General features: G+C 47.9%; 1 protein-coding gene across 10 annotated transcripts in view; it reads left to right on the top strand.

The window, feature by feature from the left end:
• ADGRG1 (adhesion G protein-coupled receptor G1) overlaps nucleotides 1-23,224 on the top strand; it is a 75,424-nt gene that overhangs the window by 34,688 nt on the left and 17,512 nt on the right. For 5 of the 10 annotated variants that reach the window (XM_084812157.1, XM_084812162.1, XM_084812160.1 and 2 more), the window contains 5 exons: nucleotides 14,110-14,318; nucleotides 15,165-15,617; nucleotides 18,151-18,298; nucleotides 22,365-22,512; nucleotides 23,061-23,198. In XM_084812157.1, coding sequence (XP_084668283.1) covers nucleotides 14,279-14,318; nucleotides 15,165-15,617; nucleotides 18,151-18,298; nucleotides 22,365-22,512; nucleotides 23,061-23,198 — 927 coding nt within the window. In that variant the 5' untranslated portion in view covers nucleotides 14,110-14,278. Of the gene's footprint in view, nucleotides 1-8,742; nucleotides 8,994-9,356; nucleotides 9,495-12,002; nucleotides 12,081-14,109; nucleotides 14,319-15,164; nucleotides 15,618-18,150; nucleotides 18,299-22,364; nucleotides 22,513-23,060; nucleotides 23,199-23,224 lie in introns of those variants that run through there. The other 5 variants (XM_084812158.1, XM_084812163.1, XM_084812165.1 and 2 more) reach the window with 3 other exon arrangements.

Genomic DNA, 23,224 nt, shown 5'->3' with positions numbered 1-23,224 from the left:
TGTTGTAGGTCTTCATAAAACCGATCAACCTCAGCTTCTTCGGCATCAGTGGTTGGGGCATAGACTGAATTACTGTGATGTTGAATGGCTTGCCTTGGATTCGTATCGAGATCATTCTATCATTTTTAAGATTGTACCCCAGTACTGCTTTCCCCACCCTTTTGTTGACTATGAGCGCTACTCCATTTCTTCTAAGGGATTCTTGCCCACAGTAGTAGACATGATGGTCACCTGAATTAAATTCGCCCATGCTTGTCCATTTTAGTTCGTTGATTCCCAAGATGTCGATATTCAATCTTGCCATCTCATGTTTGACCACCTCCAGCTTACCTTGATTCATTGATCTTACATTCCAGGTTCAGGTGCACCATCCCTGATCTCACTGGGAGGCAGCAGCTCTCTAGGGTTGCAGACAGGGGCCTGCGTGGAGAGACCAGAGACATCCTGCAGCCCCAGCCCTTGCTGAAATGTGACTGCCCCAGGCGCCCAGTTCTTTGCCCTGTTGCTTAAATGGAGCTGAGAAAGGGAAATGTTGCATGTTCGTCGATGCTCCAAGGCCTTTCTGCTCTTGTGAACATGCTCAGCTTCCATTTCTAAAAAAAATCGTCAAACCATGACCATGGAGGAATAGCCTTGCCTTCACCCTTCTCATGGACCTGACGGCAGCCTGTTTTGGCTATGACTTTCTACGCAGCGCTTTTCTTCGTGGCCCAATGAGTCCGCTAAATGTCCCAGCTGTGGCCCCTGCTTTATGCCATCAAACTCTAGGTGATAGTTTTTAAAGGGAAGTTGGAGGTGGTGCATTTCCCCCCTCTCATGGTCACCTTTGGTCAAGAAGGTCTTGCAGATTTTTGCAGTGCTGTGAAACCTGTGCACCAGAGCTGATGGAAGGCGTGTGTATATGCCATACCACTCTCAACTCTGACAGAGTTTCTCCCCTGCCCCATTATCGGACTCCAGCCCTAGAGGTTATAATCTCTGTCCTGTCCTATGGCAGGGTCCTCCAACCTGGTTTCCTCCAGATGTGTAGGGCCGCAACTCCCATCATTCTCAGCCAGCATGTCTCCATTGCTGGGTGGCTTTGGGGTCAGGCCATGTCCCATAGTCTAACTTACCTCGCAGGGCAGTTGTGAGGATAACTGAGGCCAGGCACTTTGCTCCATACGTGATTTGATAAAATAATCCATGCTCTTGTCAGTGGGGTTGCAGGATGGCTGAGGCTGACTAATTTTTCCCACTTCTGATCAATGTTGCCTGTAGGGTTTTTGTTTGCTTGCTTGCTATACCCAGTTTGCTTTTTCTGCCTCTTGGTCTGCAAATGCCTCCTGAGCATGCTCCCCAGCCCCCACCATTAGCACTTTGCAGGGAAACCACAGCATTGCCTCCACTCCTCGGCGACATGGTTTCCCTTGTCGAAATTGCCTTTTGAGATTACGTCATCACTGGAAAGCCTTGGAAGGGAAATGGCTTCTTTCCTCAGGGTCATCTTCCTTCCAGCTTTCAGTGTCCACCATCTGTGCCTGAAAATGAAGTGAAAATGTGCCTGAAATGCACACTGTACACGAGGCCATGTGATTGAACACATCGCCAAAACGCCTGAGAAAGAGAAACAGTAGAAATTATTGGGCTGGGAAACCAGCCTCGTGACCGAATCTTTGCATTTGCAGCTTGATTCTGTGCACTTTCTGATAAGGCTGTGGTTGCAACCACAAGTGGGACTTCCAGACAGCAGCAAGAGGACAGAGCATAGCCAGAACCTTCTTGCTTTTGCTGGCAGAATCCTATGAACTTGAATGGCATCCCACTTTCATCAATAAATTTTATTGAAAGCATTTTAGCCCCACACTTCAGCTGAAAAAGGGTCCCAGAGGGGCTTGCCAAGGTCAAGAGTGATACAGCGTCTGCCCTCAGGCTTACAGTTGAAAAGGCACAGCACAAAAAGAAAAGGGATTGGGAGGGAGGAGGAAAAAAACAAAACTCAAGAATGAGTCCTTAGTTACAAAGCTCTTATACATGTTCTTTCTGACAGGGAAGGGTGAAACAAGCTCCCTGCAACTGTTCCTGGTCTGGGTGATTGTACGGGGCCAGGTTGGTCTCCCCCTTGCCATAATGTTCTTCCTGGCTGGTTTGGGGGCACCCTCCCAGTGGCCCTTGGTCCTCTGGCAGAGGGATGAGGCTAAGGTGTGCTGCCCTTCAGCTCTGAAGTCCCAGTTATTATTCTCGTAGGTTAATCTTTCTGTCTAGAACCATCAGTGTATATTTATTATCTGTATGCATAATGGTTATATAGCAATGTAAGCAAAGAGATGCAGCTTACCGTCTGAATTTTTGGCTGAGGAGGAGACCATAGAAGGAACGGAGTGAAAGGCAACAGACGCAAGGGTCAACAGAGGAAGAATGTGCCCAGCATGTGAGCCCAGAAGCATATCAGTGCAGTGGGGTAGTTGCTGGGAAGATGTGTGAAATCCCAGTACTTTGAGTCATTAGGTTCCAGTGTCTTAAATCAGCCTTCCCCAACCTGGTGCTTTTCAGATGTGTTGGACTGCAACTCCCATCAGCCCCAGTCAGCATAGCCAATGGTGAGGGATGCTGGGCGTTGTAGGCCAGAACGTCCAGAGGGCCCAAGGTTGACCATCCTTGCTTTAAAGATTGTGTCCAGGAGTGGATGGGTGGCAGGTGAGAGGCCACGTACGCCGCTCTTCTCTTGCCGCTATCTGGAATCTTTCAAGTTGAAGGGGGGATGATTTATTAAAGCACAAGAAATAATCAGCCCTCCTCCCAAACTCCGCTGGAGGACTCCTTTTCGGAGGATGAACTGGAGCCCACCAAAGATTGTGGAGGAACTGTCCTATGTGAAGGGACCTTGGAGCAGATGAGAAGGGTCCTGGGCCCTTCCTGGGGGATGGCTGTGGACCTCAACCCATCCCCGCAAGGTGGAGTCAGAGGCAGGTGCCAAGCAGCCACCTAGACCCAGGCAGTGCAGGCGCCTAAAAGTTCCGGATCGGCCAGTGGCCACATGCAGAAGTGCCTGCCTGAGGAATAAGGACTCCTTGTGAGTAAGGATATATTCACCCAGAAAATGGGTAAGGAGACATTTTTTCTCACTCTCTCATAATACCGGAACCCGAAGGGGTCATCCCATGGAATTGATGGGTGAGACATTCAGGACAGATAAAAGGTAATAGGACTTCTTCACACAGTGCAGAGTTAAACTATTCAGTTCGCTACCACAGGACATCGTGATGGCTGCCAACATGGATGGCTTTAAAAGGGAATTAAACAAATTCATGGAGGAGATGGCTATCCATGGCTCCTAGTCCTGATGGCTATATGCCACCTCCAGTTTCTGGGCAACATGGGCGGGAGGGTGCTGTTGTGCTCCTGTCCTGCCTGTGGGTTTCCTGTGAGCAGCTGGTCGGCCACTGTGTGAACACAGTGCTGGACTACAGGGACCCTTGGTCTGACCCAGCAGGGCTCTTCCGATGTTCCTGCGAGCAGACTGTTCCTCAGGCGGCACTCATGGAATGCAGTTGTGGGGCTCTGAAGACTCAGGCTTAAAAGCCTCCAGTTCCAGGCTGAGGGTGCTGGATTAATGTCTGTGCTCCAGCTCCCAGATTCCTGCCTAGCCTTTCCCCTGTTAACCTTGCTCTTTTCTGGACCTCCCTTCTGCTTGGACTTTGAACTGCCTGCTGGCCTTGCCTTGAGAACCGACCGTGGCTAAGTCCCTTGAGCTCTGTCTCTGAGCCACTGTAAGCAGGACAACCTTTCCCACAAGAGGTGAACATAAAGATCTCCTTATAACAATACAGTCCACAGCTTTACAGCTTTGCATTAACCATGGGTCACATCTGCACACGGGTGACATGAGTGTAACGTCACAACGGGAAAAGGGAGGGAGGAAATTGCTAAGGACGAGTGGGAGGGAGCATGCATCTTCAGGGGTGACTCCCAGTTTGCATATATGTTTAGTAGGGTTCCAGCAGTGCATCTCTGCTGACTCATAATATGAATTGGGGTCTATGTTTTGGTAAGGATGATGAGTCATGACAATGCACAGTTTGCTTGTGACATCCGGCATAAGTGATGCCCCTGTTGCCTACTGAATCTTCCAACAGCCAGAATCAACACTCAAGAGAAAAGGGCTACTTTCCAAGGCTTTTATTCCATTTAACCTAATGAAGCATACAGATGCTAATTGCCTGAGACTCAGAGGAACTACAAAGGAACAGCCATCTAGAGCTTTCTAAGGATTAGGATGTCAGTTGATCTCTGGGAAAAACGGGGCAACTCTCTGAACTTAAGGGGTCGGAGGGGAAGATCTCCCCCTCTCCCGTGGGGCCTCGGGGCGCAGCTGTTGACGTCGAGCCAATCGGGTTGAGCGCCTAAGCTCGGCTCCCGCAACCTCTCGCTTGTGCCTACGCCTCGCATCTAAAAGCTCAAGTTGTTTCTCCCTTTCCATGCCTGGGTCACCGTCTCTCCCAGGGATGTGAGCGGGGGTGGGGGTGGGTGGGGAGGCTTCCCTTCCAGCTGCACCTCCGAAGTCTGAGAGCATTCCTCTCCCACGAATGGTATCTCCTCCTCAGAATCAGAGCTGCTTTGGGTCTCTGTGGGCTCAGATCCAACCCTGACAAGTGAACAGTAAAAGCGTGTGGTTGCCCCAGCATAAAATCCAATCATGCCTTCAGACTGGCTGATAGGAAAGGAAACGTTGCACATCAAACACATGTCAGCAGTGGTTAGGGAGTGGCAGCGGAGTCTGGTTGGGGGCTCGAGCTTGACGGGTTACCACCAGCTCGGGCCCCCGGACTAGTCTGCAGGCCACTGTGCTTGCCCAACTTGCCACTGCTCTACCCAGCCACCATTCTGTGCAGAGTGGCAGCTCAGCCTTGGCCAAGGTCACCCAGTAAGTTTAATGGTGGATATGGGACATAAAGCCAGTTTTCTCCAGTCAAAATCCAACATGCAACCACTAACCTGCCCTTGGCTGGTCACTCCCCATGCTAACCCCCACATCAGTGGAGGCTGGTGGCTCTGATATCTGTGGGGCAGCGGATCCTCTGCGAGCTTCAGTCAGAACTCTAAAGGTGCTCTCCAAGCTGGCTCTGATGTCCGTGGGGCAGCGGATCCTCTGTGAGCTTCAGTCAGAACCCGTCAGAACTCTAAAGGCGCTCTCCAAGGTGGCTCTGATGTCCGTGGGGCAGTGAATCCACTCCGGGCTTCAGTCAGAACCCATCAGAACTCTAAAGGAGCTCTCCAAGGTGGCTCTGATGTCCCCCATCCCAACTTGACAGCAACAAAAATAGTCCCACACTGGAACAAGACACCCAGAAAATCTTTCTTTCTTTTGCTAATCAAAGCAAAAAGTCGACTCACTTTGGTAAAAGGTGTGAAGTTTCAGTTTGATATGGGGGTGGGGGGATTGAAATGCCCTGCAGCAGGAACCAAGCAAGTTCCTGCATTCATTGCTAACATCTAGCCAATTTCTATTCATGCCCCAAACCTTTTGAGGAAATTGATAGATGCTGTGGTTGTCGCCCTACGTGCACAGAATTTTACATGCGGCTATCTAGAATGACGGACGCATGTCTCCATGAGCCAATGTTGTAAGGAATTCCTCATTCTGCAAAGGCCATATTTGGGGGGAAGCTGCTAAAATGCTGTTTTAAAATGCTGTTTTAATGTTTTAATATAATTTTAATTGTATTGTTGTTTAATCATATTTTAACTTTTGTATATTTTCATATGTTTTAATGTTTGTTAAGCTGCCTTGTGTCCCAGTACTGGGAAAAAGGTGGGGTATAAATAGAATAATAATAATAATAATAATAATAATGATAATATCAGGCAGGCATGCCTGCCAAACAACTTTGTAATGTGGCAAGGAGCTGGATCTCATGAAACCAAAGCCACTGTGGTCCAGTGGATAGAGAGTGTGAGGAGTGGGATTCTCGTTGGCTTTGCTCTCCATATCTGAAAATGCCCCTCTCCCATGTGAACCCAGCGTGGGGAGACCAGTGGTGGCACGTCCATTGGGTTGGTATTATAAATTATCTTGTTTTGTTGTTAAAGGTTAAAAAAAAAGTCATACTCCGTCTGTCTTCTTGAAGACCAGATTGTACGGCTCCTCCTAAGAGACAGATAAATAATTGGGCAGTTATCTGCTCTCAAATGAATACAACAACCTTGAGAAGTCTCAACTGTTGGTTACATTATGCTTCCCTCACATTCCTGAAAGGTTGTTTCCCACAGGAAGCTGGATGTTTTGTTAGGAAGGAGCCAGTTTTCACTCTCTGAGCGCTGTTTGCTTTGCTGTAGCCCCAGCTATAAGTCCTGACCCCACCAAGTGCACAGCTATGGGGTTCTTCCCTATACTTAACCATGGTTGTTTGCAGTCCAAACTGGGGCAATCATGGGGTGTCCAGGATGGGTGGCACAGGCCGCGCTGAGATGCATTGCACAACACTCTGTGCGGCATAGTACCTCAGCACCTGGTCAGTCACCAGGTGAACAGAATGCCAGACAAGATGGACCCTTGGTCTGACCCAGCATGGCTCTTCTTACGCTCTTATTTGGTGGTGATGGGGGAAGAATCTGAATTCACATATATGCACAGAACTGGCCACTGTGGGAACCTCCCAAGTTCATATGCCCTTGGGCTTGAAGGCTTGGGCCTCTGCAGACCCCTGGCGCCCGCAAAACTGCAATACCAAAAACTCCTGTGGCTGGCAAGGTCACCGCTCCTCCTGTATCTCACCCCTCCCACACCTGGGAGAATCCCATCAGGTAGCAGTGGCAACTACTGTTTTTTTCAGACTTCCAGGGTCTGTTCTTTGCATAATTTTAAGAATCACACTTAAAGATAAGTGTGTCTTCTGCAACTGCCTTTGGAAATGGGCTGGAAATGTCAGACGGTCGAGAATGTGGTGACATGATTATTAACTGTTGCTGATCCCTGGAGGCGTTGCATGCCATTTTTAAGAGACCTTGACTGGTTGCCGATTTGTTTCCAGGCTGAATGTAAGGTGATGGCTTTGACCGTGACAGTCCTAAATGCTCTTGGCCAGATACAAGGTTCCCCAAATGGCTGTGCCCCCTTTCCCCCAAACACCAAATGTTTGGTTTCCCATTTTTTGTGTGGTATTTCCCTCACTCTAAACGTTTGAAATGCCTTTCCTGCAGCTTAGCCCCTGGCAGTATTGGCCTTGAGTGCCATTTTTGGTAGAAAGGCATTGTACAAGTCAAATAAATACATAAAAGCTTCAAGCTGCAATATGCTGGCATTTTGGCCCCACCAGTGCCAATAGGGACCAGAAAAAACAGCTGTAAGGCTGGAAACCAACATCAAAAAAGAAACAGCTGCACCCATTGAATTCCCAACGCATTTCAACACTTGGTCTTTATCAAGGGAAAAAGTCTTGGAGATTCTGTTGGAGGATTCCCTCTCCCTTGCTTCTTCCAAAGAAGGCTTTGGGAATCCTCCAAAAGAATCTCCCAAGAGATTTTCCCTTGATAAAAGCCAAGTGTCGAAATGCGTTGGGGATTCAATGGATGCAGCTGTTTCTTTTTTGACCTTATGTTGGCCCCACCCCTCTTGCCTTTGGTCTGGCCCCCTTTGCCTTCAGCCCCACCGACCACTGGAAGACAACCCCTGAGAGCGTCTCTGAAATTGAATTGGGCCGCTAGTCTGAAAGAGGTTCCCCACCCCACCCCTGCCCTGGTCCCAGTACCATTCAGAGCGACTTCTTCCATATGACTCTCCTTGGGCATTAAGGTCTTTGTGTGGGGAGACCTGCTCTGGATGTCTTCCTCTGAGGCCAGCATCCATCAGATCGGGGCCTGTTCGGTAGTGGCACCTTAGTTTATGGAGCACTCTCCCCTATGAAGTCCAAAGCTAGAGTGTTGCAGATCAGGGCCATTTTGCTTTGGCAAGCCTTGGGGTGGCCATATTTTTCTCCTGGCTGTGCCTTTTGATACATTTTGATGCTGTGGCCAGCCATTTCTTTGGCAGGGAGATTCATGTGGAACAGTCCAAGGTTGGTCAACTGATGCTTCTGTAATGGGAGCTAGTGCTTGGGAGAGGGTTTCCTGATAGTTGAGGGTCTCTCTGTGTTTTTGAGCGAGACACCCAGCAGAGTTTGCAGAAGGGGACACCTCTTCACCTGTGGGGAGGAGGGAAGTTGTGTGTGAGAGAAAAAGAGAGATAAGAAATAGGAACTGGCAGCTTTGAAAAACAACAGCAACCAAGGAGGATTGTGACTGAGAGAGATGAGAGTTCCAGCTGGAGTTAGCTGAAACTGGGGTATGGGGGTGTGCAGCCTTGGGGGCTTCGCAGTTGTTCTCCATGGATCTGCCTTGTCAAAGTGCCTGTTTGCCTGCACTTACTCCCTCCTTGTAAATTTGTCAATGAAGTGCCTACTTCATGGACACCGCAAGTTTCCATTTCTCTCTCTCTTGTTCAAAGGAAACAAAACCTAGGATCGCTGGTCGCTGCTTGCTTTTGTTGAGCTGATTTGATTTAAATTGTCACTCACCCTAGAGCCCTATTTAGGCATCCTGGAAGCGTGTTGTTCACTCATGCGAGGAGCGGGAGAGCTCCAGCCCCATTCCTCCCTTTCATCGCTGTTGTTGCCCTGTACACATGGAGAGTGACTGTCTGAAGCAGAGAGCCGCCTCTGTCTGCGGGGGCTCTCCACGTGATCCAGAATGCTGGATAATCAGTGTCCTGGTTTGCGTGGAGCCCCCATGGGCAGAGGAAGCTCTCTGCATCAGACAGTCACCCTCCAGTGTACAGGTTGTGAAGACGTTGGGGCTAGCAGTCTCCTTCTCCGTGTGGGTTTAAACAACATGCTTTGGAAATGCGGGCTTTGGGACTGCCTGAATAGGGCTTTGGGACTGCCTGAATAGGGCTTTGATTTAAACTTGCACTGGTATTAGAGTGAGTTTGCTGCTTGCTGTGACAGGCCTCTTTGTGCACCCCACAAAAAGGATGAAAGGTGAGTCAAAGTGATCGAAATGAAACAACTCCTTCCTCATTCCCTTCTTTTAGTCTTCATCAGACTATGGCCAGATGTCGTATTGATATGATCCCATCGTGGTTATGCTATTTCCCTCTTGTGCATTTATACCTCGTAGCACACACAGTGACATCTGTTGTGGTATTTTGGATAATACAGAATAAAAAGCAGGAAATAGTGATAGAAAAGCAGTACACGGAATGCCAAATGTGCCCCAACAGTTACCAGTGCCCTTCAGTACCAATAAAAAGCACTGGTGTAGATCTGCCTATGTGTGCTTCCTCCTCCTCTTCCTCCTCCTCCTCCGTCTGTATATTTCCATTGCATCAGTGTTGCAGTTGTACACACAGCTTGCACAATCGGTTCAGATAGAAACCAGAAAGTGGTTCTTTTGGTTTTTCTAAAAGAAGCCTGCGATTTCCGTAAACCTCCTGCCAAGTGTCTGTCTGGGGTCGTGGATGTCTGCACCTCTGGGCTTTGGTATAATTTTTTGCTTACTGTGTTTTTTGTTAAACAAAAGGCTCAGTTTTAACCCCAGGCTCATGTTGTCTCTAAGCTACACCAGGCCTTGGAGCTTGTACTGCTGGGGCAGGTGCCACGTAGAGAGCGGAAGGGTGCCTTGAAAAATTACAGCACGCTGTTGGGTGTCTGTGCACCTTTGGGCAAGGTGGCGCTGTGCAGTGTTGGCCTCCAGTAGGACAGCTGGGACTGAATCTCTGGGCTGAAGTCTGGGGCCCTGCAGCCTGGGGGTGGGTGGGTGGGTGGAGTTAATGACCACCCAGAGAACAGCGGGTTGTGGGGCAGCGGCAAACAGGCTTGGCGTCAGCATCTGGACCAGGATGGGCTTGCAAGGGCCCACCAGGGACGCTGCTTACTACAGCACCCTTCTTTTAAAGGTGTTATAGTCGGGGGGGGCAGCATGCTCATGGTCACAGATGTTCATTTTATTATTGTTACTTTTAAACTATATCATCCCTTTCTACAACCAAATGATGCTTGTTCCCAAGCCAATGTGTTTAGCATCTGGGCAGCAGAAGCAAATTCCCACTGTATTCCTGTAATCACGATGGGGCGATGATTTAGATGTGTTTCAAATGCAAAACTGCACATGCTCAGAGTATTTCTTTATTTTAAATCAGGGTTGGTAAAAGAGTTTTGATTTGTTTGCTGTAATATTTCAGGGATGTAGAAGGAGTTGCAAAAGATGGAGTGGTGGAGGGGCGGGAGGCAGGGGGAGAGAAAAATGTTAATTGTGTGCGGAAGTATTAGACGTGGCCATCTGAAGGGCCGCTCTGCAACACAACTGAGTCCAGGGTCTAAAATGGGCGCGAACCCTCTGGCCTGGGGGGTTCCAACCAGGGTCCTAATCCAGCCCTCTGGGTTCTAACCAGGGGTCCTAATCCAGGGGTTCTAACCAGGGCCCTAATCCAGCCCTCTGGGTTTCCCCAGAAGGACCCACTCCTATCCCCCTGCGACTGATCGTTTGGTGCAGTTTTTTCCTACATTCTAAAAAGTTGAAATCTCTCCTAAGGCTTAGTAACTGGGCAGCAAGAGGGTTCAGCTAAAATATGCTGGTATTTTTTGCCCTGCCCCTTTTGCCTTTGGCCCCACCCACCACTGGAACACGGCCCCCAAGAGCTTCTCCGAAATGGAATTCGGCCCTCGAGCTGAAAGAGGTGCAACACCCCTGGTTTAAAATTATCTAGCTGCCACACTGTTGATTGCTGCCCCCTCTCTGCCAGGAGATGGATAGTGTTGACTTCAGGTAGAAGGCAGTAAGGCTTCACTGGGATTCCCTGATGCAGTCTCTGCTGGAAAGCACTTCTGTCTCTGAACCCTAGTCAGTAGGACAGGGGGGGGGGGCAGGATGAAAAACAGCCTGCTCTGTCCTGCAGCTCTGGGAAGACTGTCTATCCATTGCCTGTCCATTGGTCTGATTGCTGATTGGGATGTATATATATATATGACAGAAAGACTAACAACAGAGTATTCAAAAAATATATTTAAGCTAAACATGGATATCATCAGGAGTGGCAGTCTGGAATACCTGGAGATGAAAGTTCCTTAGGAGACTGCCCCCCCCCCCAAGGTATGAGTGGTATGTTGCCTTTGAATTGTCCTCCAGATTAAGGCCATTGGGACGAAGAGTTTTCAGTCTATAGATCCAGAAGTTTTCCCTTTTGTCAAGCATGTCATTGTCTTTTGTTCGTTCTATTGGAAGCAACTGTAAATCCGAGAGACTATGTGCAAAAGAGCTGAAATGTCTTGCGACAGGCTGCTCCAGTTTTTTGGTAACAATTGCAGATTAGTTCCGTTGTAGTTTTCCCTACGTATTTCATACCGCATTTTTTTTTTTTAACATCCAGTTAAATAAACCACATTAGTAGAAGCGTATGTTAATGATTGCCTAATGCAGTACATTTTGTGAGTAACTGTGCTCCTGAAAGAAGGGGTTTCTTGGAGGTAACTGCAGTTAATGCAACGCATTGATTTACAATGGTATGATCCTGGGTTGCAAGTATCTCATTTAAGTGCCACCGTAACTAACAATTCACGCAGATTGGGTGGTTTTCTGAATGCGATGCATGGTGGAGAATTAATGGTTTCCGTCAAACAAGCAGAATAAGATATAACAGAGTAACTACCTTTAATAGGGGCAGCACAATGATAGACTGCAACAAATGGAAGGTGATCCCCCCCCCCCCCCCGAAGAGTTAGCCTTTGCATCACAAAGAAGGGTATCCCTGGATATTACTGATGCTTGATTGATGTTGTAGTCAATGGCTGCCTTTACACTAAAGAAAACCCCCGCAGTCCTCCCATTGTGGAGCCTTTCCGTATTTACAGCGGGCTCCCAGATGGCAACCGTGCGATTGCTGAGAGGGGAAGTTTTAATTTTCAGGGCTCCATAGAGATCAATGAAACAGCACCATCTAGTGGCTGTTTTAACAGCATAGCAATCTGACTTAGATAGTTCATTCTTTCCAGATCTTTTTGAGATGGAATAACCAGGAAACACCTCTGGATGTGCCCTGGAGGTTGACGACATCGGACCTGCAAATGTCCGTGAGTGAGCAGTCGCAATAGCAGAATAAAAGCTCCGCATGAAGAAGCCCAGTGATGTGACTAGGAGTTGTTAAGTAAAATACAACTCCAGTTTTAATCCAGGGGGAAAAGGCCTAGTGACAGAAGTTTGGAAAACACCGGCTTCCCAGCTCTTGGTTTCTGGGCTAGGCTAGGATATATATTTAGATTTCTTTTTTCTTTTCCCCCCCAGTTTTTTTAGTACATGGATTTGTATATATTCATAGCAGTGAATACATATGAAATGCATATATGTGAAAATACAACTTTCTAGCAATTATACATAAGCTTTGACAAAAGAGGAGCAGATATCCAAATAGGTATCCATTTGAAGGTGGTGCCTATATGCCAACCATTCAAATATAGAAAGTGTTGTAAGGTCCTCTGTGAAGGGAGGAAGGGGGTGTACCCTAACCCAGCAGAATAGACAGGGGACAAAAGGTTGGTTGGATTGAACACCAACCCAGCAAGGTAGGCTGCCATCCCTCACATCCAACTTAGCCTGAGCTAGGGGACTCTCAGATCTGCCAGGACACCCTTGAGGCTTATGAAACAAGGTCCCAAGCCAGCACCCTCTATTTCAAAGCCCTAGGCCTTGCAGGAAAAGTGCCTGCCCAGTGCTGATTGGGATATATATATATATACACACACACCTTTTATGGGATGTGAACTAAAATGACCCCCCAGTTTTAATCTGAGGGGTGGGTGGGAGGAAGCCTAGTCCCAGAAGTTTGGTAAACACCAGCTTCCCTGCTCTTGGTCTCTGGGCTAGCATGGGATATATATTTAGATAGAATACACAGAATACAGCAGCTCCTAAAGGCTGCGTCATATGCCACAATTTCCCTACATGAAGTGTAGGGATGCTTTAATGTGTGAATCAGCTCTTAGGGTGCTTCCAGATGGAAGGGTCCTAGTGCTAAACATTAAAAGGTATTGTGCAGCTATTCCATCTTTTCTTTCTTAGCAGATTTTCCATGATATTTACTTTATTTATTATTGCATTTATATCCCACTTTTTTCCACTTGCAATGAACCCAAGGCAGCTCACATGGTCCTCTCCATTTCATCCTCACAACAACGCTGTGAGGTAGGTAAGGCTGAGAGTCAGTGACTGGCTCAAAGACACCCAGTGAGCTTCATGGCCAAGCGGGGACTAGATCCCGGATCTTCAAACTCCCAGCCCAGCACTCTGACCACTACACCACACTGGCTCTAAGAGAAAAGATGGAAAAGACAGTGGGAAAACACAGGAGAATTATGAGTGGACCATGACATTGCCTGGACCCCCCAATTTTTTTTCTGTATCAGCAGGGTGATGGCGCTATAAAAGCTGTGTCTGCACCGTTATATTAAATCCAGTTCTTGTATTTAACTTCATTGATCGTGCAATGCAGATATACAATTCTTGTTAAGTTCTCTCTCTTAACCTACTTTGATTGCAGATTTTATTCCTGGGCTTTTTATGATTGTTTTGCAGTATTGCACTAATCGTATTGCTGGTTGTTTTACTGGGAGCCACCCTGGGAGCCATTTGACTGAAGGATGGTATAGAAGCACCCTAAAGGCACAATCCTGTGCATATTTAGACAGGAAAAAGCCCTACTGCTCCCAACATGCCCTGGCCATCCATGCTGGATGCTAGGGTGCTAGGAGTTCTGGGCCTTTTTTTCTGCCTAAACTTGCATAGGATTGTGTCCTAAATAAATAAAGTATGTGTAAATCCCCCATATACATTGCGCACACACACACTCATTGTAACACCACACCCCTTCTTCAGTGGTAGAGTTAAGCTCCCAGTTAAATCCCTTACAGTGAAATCAGTGGGGATTAACATTTTGTTTATTTATTATAGTTTTAAGCCTCCCAATAACACATTCTTTGGGCAGATTATGACTACTTAAAAGAATACAATACAATACAGATAGTTAAAAGAATAAGAAAAGTGCTTAAAGTATGGAAGTAATTCCAGGACCCGTAACTCTCGGCAACCATTTCTTACCTTCTGCAGAAACAGGATGATGGGATTTTAGCTTCCATCCAGATTTGCTGAGCTGCAGAAGGGACGAGCATTCATGGGGTTGCAGAGGGATGCTTGGGGGTGCCCTCTACCTGCATAAGATCGTGATTGCAAAGCAAACCCTCTGCAGAATAGCCCAGGCGCGAGTGAAGTACCCAGGATGCTGTTTTTCCTGCTGCCTCTCCTGTTCGGGCTCCAAGGTAATGCACAGCATTTTGTTACCTCCATTCGGAATAGGCTGTTGTTGCACCCTTTGTCTTCTGCAGTAAAATGGTTTCCATCATTTACCACTGCAAGCACTAGTGCATTATTCCCCAATCTGGTGCCCTCCAGGTGTCTTGGGGCTCCTTCACACAGAGCTTTTGTCCTGCAATTGAGATGGCTCCTTCACGGAAGTTTGCAGGCTCTTTACAGGACCTGTGATCATTTAAAGGTGTCTCCTGCACTAAATGCCCTTTGTTCCGTTTCTGAATAGATTGCAGATAATGAGGTATCAAATTACTCTGTTGTGTTCCTCTTCAGAGTTAAAGCGGCAAGAAGGGGAGCGAGATCAATGAAAGATAATGGAAGACTCAGATATGGGGAAAAGGAAGGGGGAAGGGGAGGGGGAAAAGGAAGCGGGTGAAAAAGGGAGCAATTGTGATCCTGCATTTAAAATGGAAGCAGAAAGCCCCGTTTTAAATGCAGGAGTTTAGGCTGGTGTAGAGATGCCCTTGGACTCCCATCAGGGATTAAGGGACTTGTACTGCAACTACACCAGGAGGACATAAAGTTTGCTATCCCTGCACCAAGGCTTCCCCCTAGGGCCCTTCATTGCTAATTTGCAATGTAAAAAGAACTCTCCAGAGTGCTGATTGATGTACCAGTGTAACTAAGAGTGCTAACTGACGTAATGGTGTAACTAAGAATCTCTTCAGCTTTATTTGATAACAGAATATCTCTATTTAATATTTTATTTAGTCAATGCAAAGATTTCTGGATCATGGGGTGTTCCTCCAGGTCCTGATACCATGCAATGTTTTGTTTTGTGTACGCGTGTGCCACAGGTATTTGCGGGATCGGGAGACATGAAGAAGACTTCAGGTTTTGTGCTGACAGGATGCAAACCCAAAAAGGCCACATCCATTACAAAATCCAGGACAAGGCCATCAGTATTGTAAATGATGCATATGGACTGAATATAAGCGCCCCATTCCCACCAGAACATCAGAGCAGCAATCCTCCGAGATCCAGCAGCTGGGCTCTCCCACACCTTCCAGGGAGTTATCGCTTCTGCCTTTACTGGTTTCAGGATGACCGTGTTTTCATGCTCAGCTATGGGAACACCAAGAATTACACCCTGAGTAAACAGGCTAATTATTCCCTCCACTATCCCAATATAAATGGAAAACCCAATAAAAAAGGTGCTCGTCAGTTTTTCAATGTCTCCTATGCCTTTGACAAGGGCTTCCACAACAAATCCCTTCCCAATTCATCTGCCTACGACTTCGTCTTCACAGGTAAGTTTGATTACTTTGGAATACAGAATTGTGGAAAGGAATTCAAAGGCTATCTAGTCTAGCCCTGTTGCTGAAAGGCAGCTCCCCCTCCCCCCGCCAACAATCCATCAACTTCAGTGTACAGAGTACAGTGGGTCACAAGAAAGGTGCAGGTACGCAGCTGCAGGTGACCCAAATGAGCAAGCCAAGTTATATATCTGATTTTCACAGAAACACCTGTTCACCAGTCCCTCAGCTTTATTTATTTGTGACATTTCTGTACCGCTTTTCTGAAGCCAACCAAGGTGGTTTACAAAGAAGTCAGGAGATAAAAACATGGATCAAATAAAAATATAGTAAAATACTGGAAATGACCGTAAAACCCATAATAATATTATTTAAAGCTGCATGTTGACCCCCTTCCTGAACGGAGAGGGTGTGCGGATCAGTCACAACTCCAGAGGGGGAGCGTTCCAGAATTTGGAAGCAAGACAGAAGAAAGCCATTTCCCACGTGCCCAATAAGTGACCCTCTGTGAGCAAGAGTGTCTTCAAAACGGCCTCTCCTGCAGATCTGAATACTCAGGCACATTAATATTGAGATAGGTGGTCCCTCAAATAGCCAGGCCTAAGCTGCTTAATGCTTCAAAGGTTGAATTTGAATTGAGCCCGGAAAACAATTGGCAACCAGTGCAGCCATTTCAGTATTGGGGTGATGTGATCATGATACCATGCGCCGGTTTGCAGCTTAGCTGATGCATTTTGCACCACTCGAAGGTTCTTGATGCTCTTCAGGGGTAGCCCGACGTACAGCACATTGCAGTAGTCTAACCATGATATAGCCAAGGCATGGTTACCAAGGTGATGATCCAGCCGCTCCATGTCTGGAGGGAAGGGTGTAGAGGATAGCCAGTGAGCAATGGGAAGTATGGGGCAGGAAAGGGAAGGGAATGGGCTCATTTCCTTCACCCTGACTCCCACCCTCAATCCCTCTTCTCGCTGCTCAGCGACAGCATCTGCCTGGTGACGTGGCTCCTTTCCTGGGCAGCCGAGGCCTGTGTGCGGGGCCGTTGCTGTGCGCAGGAGGCAGCCTGTTGTGAGATTAAGGAGAGGGCAGTGGGAAGGAGGATACACATTTGCTGAGGTGTGCATTGAGCAGTCCCGGGACAGGAAGTGAAAGGGGCAGAGGGGAGTCCATGGATGAGGGAATGACCAATGTGATAACCTTAAGATAAGGTGTTAGTGGGGGCTTATTTATTTTATTTATCTACAATATTTATTGACTGCCTTTCGGGACAGGAGCCCTCCCAAAGTGGCTCACAACAATAAACGCTCATATAAGGCAGCATCCAACAGTGTCGTTCCACAAGCATAAATGACATTGCCCTCCAGAAGTTAGGTTCCACAGGGAGAATCCAACTAAAGTTCTGCTCAGCCGCTTGTGCAAGAGCTCATGCAACCATGCTCTGATACTGCAGTGTGCAAATGCCTGTGCAACTGAAAGATTTGGCAGAGCTCCACTAGCACTGTTTTGTTTCTGGAATGACTCTGTTGGATATTGCCCACAGTAAAAACCGATACAGTAATAAAAGAGCAGAAATTCATTGAAATGACATACACCAGCAATTAAACATCTTGCTCAGACAATACTGAAATCTGCAGCACAATTACAGTTTCGAACCAGAACAGTCCAATAAACTGTTTATTTATAAACTGTTTAACTGTCCAATAAACTCTCCCACACTGGAGGCGTTCAAGACGAGGCTGGACAGCCATCTGTCAGGGATGCTCTGACTTGGATTCCTGCATTGAGCAGGGAGTTGGACTCGATGGCCTTGTAGGCCCCTTCCAACCCAAATATTCTATGATTCTGTAAAACACATTCAGGGGAAGGCCAGAGGAAACAAGGAAGTCTTCAGGGCTTTCCTGGAAGCTTGCAGTGATGGGGCCTATATCTACATCTGTATTTGAGATCTGTCAAAGTTGTCAAAGTGGCTGGTTGAGCTGAACAAAAACCTGGTCAAGGCAGCCAATGAATACTCCCATTTTACAGGTGAGGAACACTGAGGCTAAGACATAAGTGATTAGTGCAAGGCCAGCCCTGGCAGAGTTTGTTCATTTTTTAAAAAACATTCAGTTTTAGTTGGTTTTGTTAAACTATTGAGAGGCAGAAACCCATCGACAACAAATCACCTGGAGATCTACCAGTAGATCCAGATTTACTTTCTGCCCCTCGCTGCTGTACATACGCCGACCCCTTGAAACCCTGACCCCTTGGCCGCTGGAAATCCTGCTGAGCCCTTTCCTGGCTCCTGAGGGTTCACCAGGTGTGGGTCACACTTTCAAGACTATCTTCACAACCATGAGGGCTAAGTTCTGAAAAATGAAAGTGGAGATTCTTAGGATGCTGAATTTTTATCCAGTGCCATTTTCTGCTCTTTCATCGTGTGCATGTGGAGGAGTCTGGTTGTCCTGACTATAATCCCATCAGAGAGGAGCAGCTGGTAATTAATGAGGCAATTGTCTTTTGCTTTCTTTCTTGCTTTGCATGATAGATTCTGGAAAAGTGGACCCCAAAAGAGCTGTCCAAGTGAGCGATGCTGAAAAAGAATTCAGAAGCACAGAAGAAAAGCTAAAGAACTTAGAAAATGAGATGAGGACTCCCATGCGAGGGAGGAGCATCAACCGCGGAAACCCATTTGTGTGAGTGTCTGCAGACCAGTTTGCATTCTTATTGGTAAACATAGGTCTGGAACCCCAGCCACTGCACCGCTGCTGCAAAGTGGTGGTGGTGGGTGCAATATGTAGGGCAGAAGCCACAGAAGACATTTGTGTGTGTGTTATTAGCCCATAGGGTCCCCAGTCTTTTTGGGCCTGTGAGCACATTTGGAATTTTGAGAAAGTGTCATGGGCACTGTCACAAAATGGCTACCAGTCTCAAAATGGTTGCCTGGGGGTGGGGTGGGGGTTGCCAGTCATAACATTTACTACTGCAACAAAACACTCATTTCACATAAGACAAACCAGTGAAGCTAAAACTTTCCCCAACATTTAACAATAAGCCAGAGGTGGGGTCTTAGCCCCCCAAACTGAAAACCACTCCATTGAGCCCACATTTTTCTGCTCCAACAGAATATCTATTTCAGAGGAGGCAAGCGGACCAATTTCCAGAAATCAACTCACAAAAAGTTCCTTTAAAGTTGATTTGTACCGCCAAATTTATTTTCCCAAATTGGGGAAAATTTGATTTGGGGAGTTCCTATCAAATACACACACACGTGCACACACGTGCACACACATGAACGCACAGAGAGGAAGTGCCACTCTGGGGGGAAAAGGCCTCCGCCCCACACTGCAAACCCATGCACGAGACCTCTATCACCATACAAACTGGTGCCCCTGCTTGCTTTGCTTGGAGAAGTTCCTGCATTCGGTCCTTGGCATTTCCAGTTGAAAGGATCTCAGGGTGAGTCAGGACAAGACTTTTGCTCTGCAATTGCCCTGCCTCATTCGCAGAGATTTATTTATTTATTTATTTATTTATTTCTATACCGCCCAATAGCTGAAGCTCTCTGGGCGGTTCACAAAAATTAAAACCAAACAACACACAATAAAACAATTTAAAATATATAGAACATTAAAACCACAATATAACAATACAACCACAATAAAACCTAGCAGCAGTGCAGGAGTTTAAAATACAGATTTAAAACAGCAAAGCTAAAAATTTAGAAAGCTAAAATGCTAAAATGCCTGGGAAAATAAAAAGGTCTTCACCTGGCACCGAAAGGAATACAATGTAGGCACCAGGTGAACCTCACTAGGGAGCTCATTCCAGAGCCGGGGTGCCACAGCAGAAAAAGCCCTCCTCCTAGTAGCCACCCGCCTCACTTCCTTTGGCAGGGGCTTACGGAGAAGGGCCGCTGAGGATGATCTTAAGGTCCAGGCAGGCACATATGGGAGGAGGCGATCCTTCAGGTAACCTGGTCCCAAGCCGTTAAGGGCTTTGAATGTTAACACCAGCACTTTGAATCGGGCCCAGAAATGGACTGGCAGCCAGTGCAGCTGGAAAAGTACTGGCGTAAAATGAGCTCGCAGGCCAGTCCCTGTTAACAATCTTGCTGCCCTATTTTGGACCAGCTGAAGTTTCCGGACCGTTTTCAAAGGCAGCGCCACGTATAACGCATTGCAGTAATCCAGACGAGAAGTTATCAGAGCATGGATAACTGTAGCAAGGCTATCTCTGTCCAGATAAGGGCGTAGTTGGTATACCAGCCTAAGCTGATAAAAAGTGCTCCGTGCCACTGAGTTCACCTGTGCCTCAAGTGACAGTTCTGGATCCAAGAGCACCCCCAAACTACGAACGTGATCCTTTAGGGGGAGTGCAACCCCCTCCAGAACAGGTTGAATATCACCTAGCCGGGCAGACGAACCACCCACTAACAGTACCTCCGTCTTGTCTGGATTGAGTTTCAGTTTATTGGCCCTCTTCCAGTCCATTACCGTGCCCAGGCACTGATTCAGAACAGCCACTGCCTCACCTGGTTTTGATGAGAAAGAGAGGTAGAGCTGGGTGTCATCCGCATATTGATGGCACCTCAGCCCACACCTCCGGATAACCTCCCCCAGCGGTTTCATGTAGATGTTAAACAGCATGGGGGATAAAATAGAGCCCTGTGGAACCCCATGGCACAATTGCCATGGCACAGAGCAGTAATCCCCCAGCACCACCTTCTGGAATCGGCCATCCAAGTAGGAGCGGAACCACTGTAGTGCAGTGCTTCCAACTCCCAACCCAGACAACCTATCCAGAAGGATACCATGGTTGATGGTATCGAAAGCCGCTGAGAGGTCCAGGAGAATCAACAGGGTCGCACTCCCCTGTCCCTCTCCTGGCAGAGGTCATCCCACAGGGCGACCAAGGAAGTTTCCGTTCCAAAACCAGGCCTGAAGCCCGATTGAAATGGATCTAGATAATCCGTTTCATTCAACAGTGCCTGGAGCTGTCCTACAACCACCCGCTCAAGCACCTTGCCCAGGAAGGGGATGTTGGCCACTGGCCTATAATTGTTAACATCCTCTGGGTCCAGGTTAGGCTTTTTCAGGAGTGGTCTAATTACCGCCTCTTTTAAAGCAGCAGGCACCACTCCCTCTCTCAAGGAGGAATTTACAACCTCCTGGACCCAGCCAGACATCCCCTCCTTGTTTGATTTAATAAGCCATGAAGGGCAAGGGTCAAGCACACAAGTGGTCGATCGGACTTGGCCAAGCACCTTGTCCGCATCCTCAGGCCTCAGTAACTGAAACTCATCCAATAAAACTGGACCAGACGGTGCTCTGAACGCCTCTACCAATGGAACTGCATTAATGGTGGTGTCCAATTCATGACGAATCTGAGCGACTTTATCCTCGAAGTGCCGTGCAAACTCGTCACAGCGTGCTACCGAGGGTTCCACCGTCTCTCTCCCTGGCCCAGAATGTAACAGGCCGCGAACCACTCGGAAAATCTCCACTGGACGACACTGAGAAGATGCAATGCTGGTGGAAAAGAACTGTCTCTTTGCCACCCTCACCGCCACAGAGTAGGCTCGATAGTGAACTCTTACCTGTGTTCGGTCAGACTCAGCACGAGTTTTCCTCCACCTGCATTCTAGCTGTCTCCCATCTTGCTTCATTGCCCTCAGCTCAGGTGTATACCAAGGAGCTGGCCGGGCTCTGCTCAGAGGGAGAGGGCGCTTGGGCGCGATCGTGTCAACCGCCCGAGTCATCTCTGCATTCCACAGAGCGACCTGGGCTTCGACAGGAGCACCAGCCATACCAGCGGGAAAATCCCCCAGAGCCCTCTGGAATCCATCGGAATCCATTAATCTCCGGGGGCGGACCATTTTAATAGGTCCCCCACCCTTGCAGAGGGGAAAGGCCGCCAGAAGTCTAAACCTCAGCAGGAAGTGATCTGACCATGACAAAGGGACAGATGTTAATTCCTCCACTTTCAGATCACCATCCTCCTGCCCAGTCGAGAAAACCAGATCAAGCGTGTGTCCTTTCATATGCGTTGGGCCGATGACATGTTGGGACAGCCCCATGGTTGTCATGGCGGCCATGAAGTCCTGAGCCGCCCCGGATACAGCGGCCTCGGCATGGAAGTTGAGATCCCCCAGGACCATCATCCTAGGAGTCCTCAACACCAAGTCCGAAACCACCTCCGTCACCTCAGGCAGGGAGTCCGATGGGCAGCGGGGTGGGTGGTACACCAACAGAATCCCCAATCTGTCCCGGGTACCCAACACAAGGTACAAACACTCAAGATCTGCACTCGAATGAGCAGGAAGCCTGGAGAGGGAGATTGAATTCCTATAGACCATGGCAACCCCCCCTCCCCGACCCTCAAGTCGGTGTTGGTGCTGCACTGAGTACCCAGGAGGGCACAGCTGGGAGAGAGTGACCCCTCCCAGTTCCCCCACCCTTACTCTGTTCCAGACTGCTGGAGTTGCACCTGGAGGTAACCAGGTCGGGGAAGACCACAGTATGCAAATGTTCAGGGAATGTCGACTTGTTTGATGTCGGCATTCACAGAGGTGTCTTGCGAGCAAAATTGTTTTCGAGTCTGTTGGTGGGGTCTGCCACAGTCTCCAGCATCAGGTCCACTGTTGGGCTAATAAAGGCCAGAGGAGTCACAGTCTTGGATACATCTGGCAACCCTGGAAGCAGCTGTGTGGGCTGCAAGCCAAGCCCTCTGGCCCCACTCAGTTTCCCCCTTTCTCAACAGGTATCTCAAACATTTGGAGTCGACGTTGGGAAAAGTGGAGTTCCAGGGAAAGAACAAGAGTTTTGGGGAGGGAGCACTGCTGCATGCAAGCGTCTGGAATGTCCCATCCCAGAGTCCTCATGACCTACCCATCAGGTCTCCACTGGAGGTGAGTGTGGTGGGAGAGGCAGGAGTGGAATTGTTACAACGTGTCCTGCTCTGTAATTTATCATTCCATCCTTAATGAAAGCAACAAAGAGTCTTGTGGCACTTTAAAGACTAACGAATTTATTTATTCTGGCATAGATTTTGTGGACGCTGCCCAGTTGTAGTATCAACCACAAATTGGGTGATCTATATACACATGGGGTGGGGAGGGAGATGTAAGCAGTGTAGTCAGAGGGAACTGAACTGCAAAAGAAGTACAGACATTGATAATTAGCTTAACAATTGCCATTTACAAAACATTGTTGGGTGAGAACACAAACATCATTGCAATGGTGAGCCAATTAATGCATGTAGTGTGATTTAAAAAACAAACCTTTGTCCTTATTCAAACCAGAGGAAATAGAGTTGAATTTCTTAATGAATTGTACTTCAGCAATTTGACGTAAGTATGTGTCTTTGAAATACCTTCGTTACCCCTCTGGAAATCCTTAACAAAGATTCTGCCCACTCTAATCTTGGCCTGCAATGCCCTCTCTTTCCTTTTTGCAGGAGGACAAAGCGCTCCGTGGCTTTGCAGTGACTCTGCCCCAAATCATCTTTGCAGAACCCTCAGAGCCCCAACGCGGGCACCGCAGTGGCACGATGAGGGCCGTGCTGATGGCGGTCACAAGCCAGACCCTCTTCCAGGTAGCAGTGTGGGACAAAGGCTGGGA

This window comes from Heloderma suspectum, chromosome 8 (genome assembly GCF_057233095.1).
Source record: "Heloderma suspectum isolate Gila_16-S chromosome 8, 16-S_ref, whole genome shotgun sequence".
In the NCBI taxonomy this organism is placed as follows: domain Eukaryota; kingdom Metazoa; phylum Chordata; class Lepidosauria; order Squamata; family Helodermatidae; genus Heloderma; species Heloderma suspectum.
The sequence above is the reverse complement of the archived record's forward strand: the minus strand, read 5'-3'. Positions and strand labels throughout refer to the sequence as shown.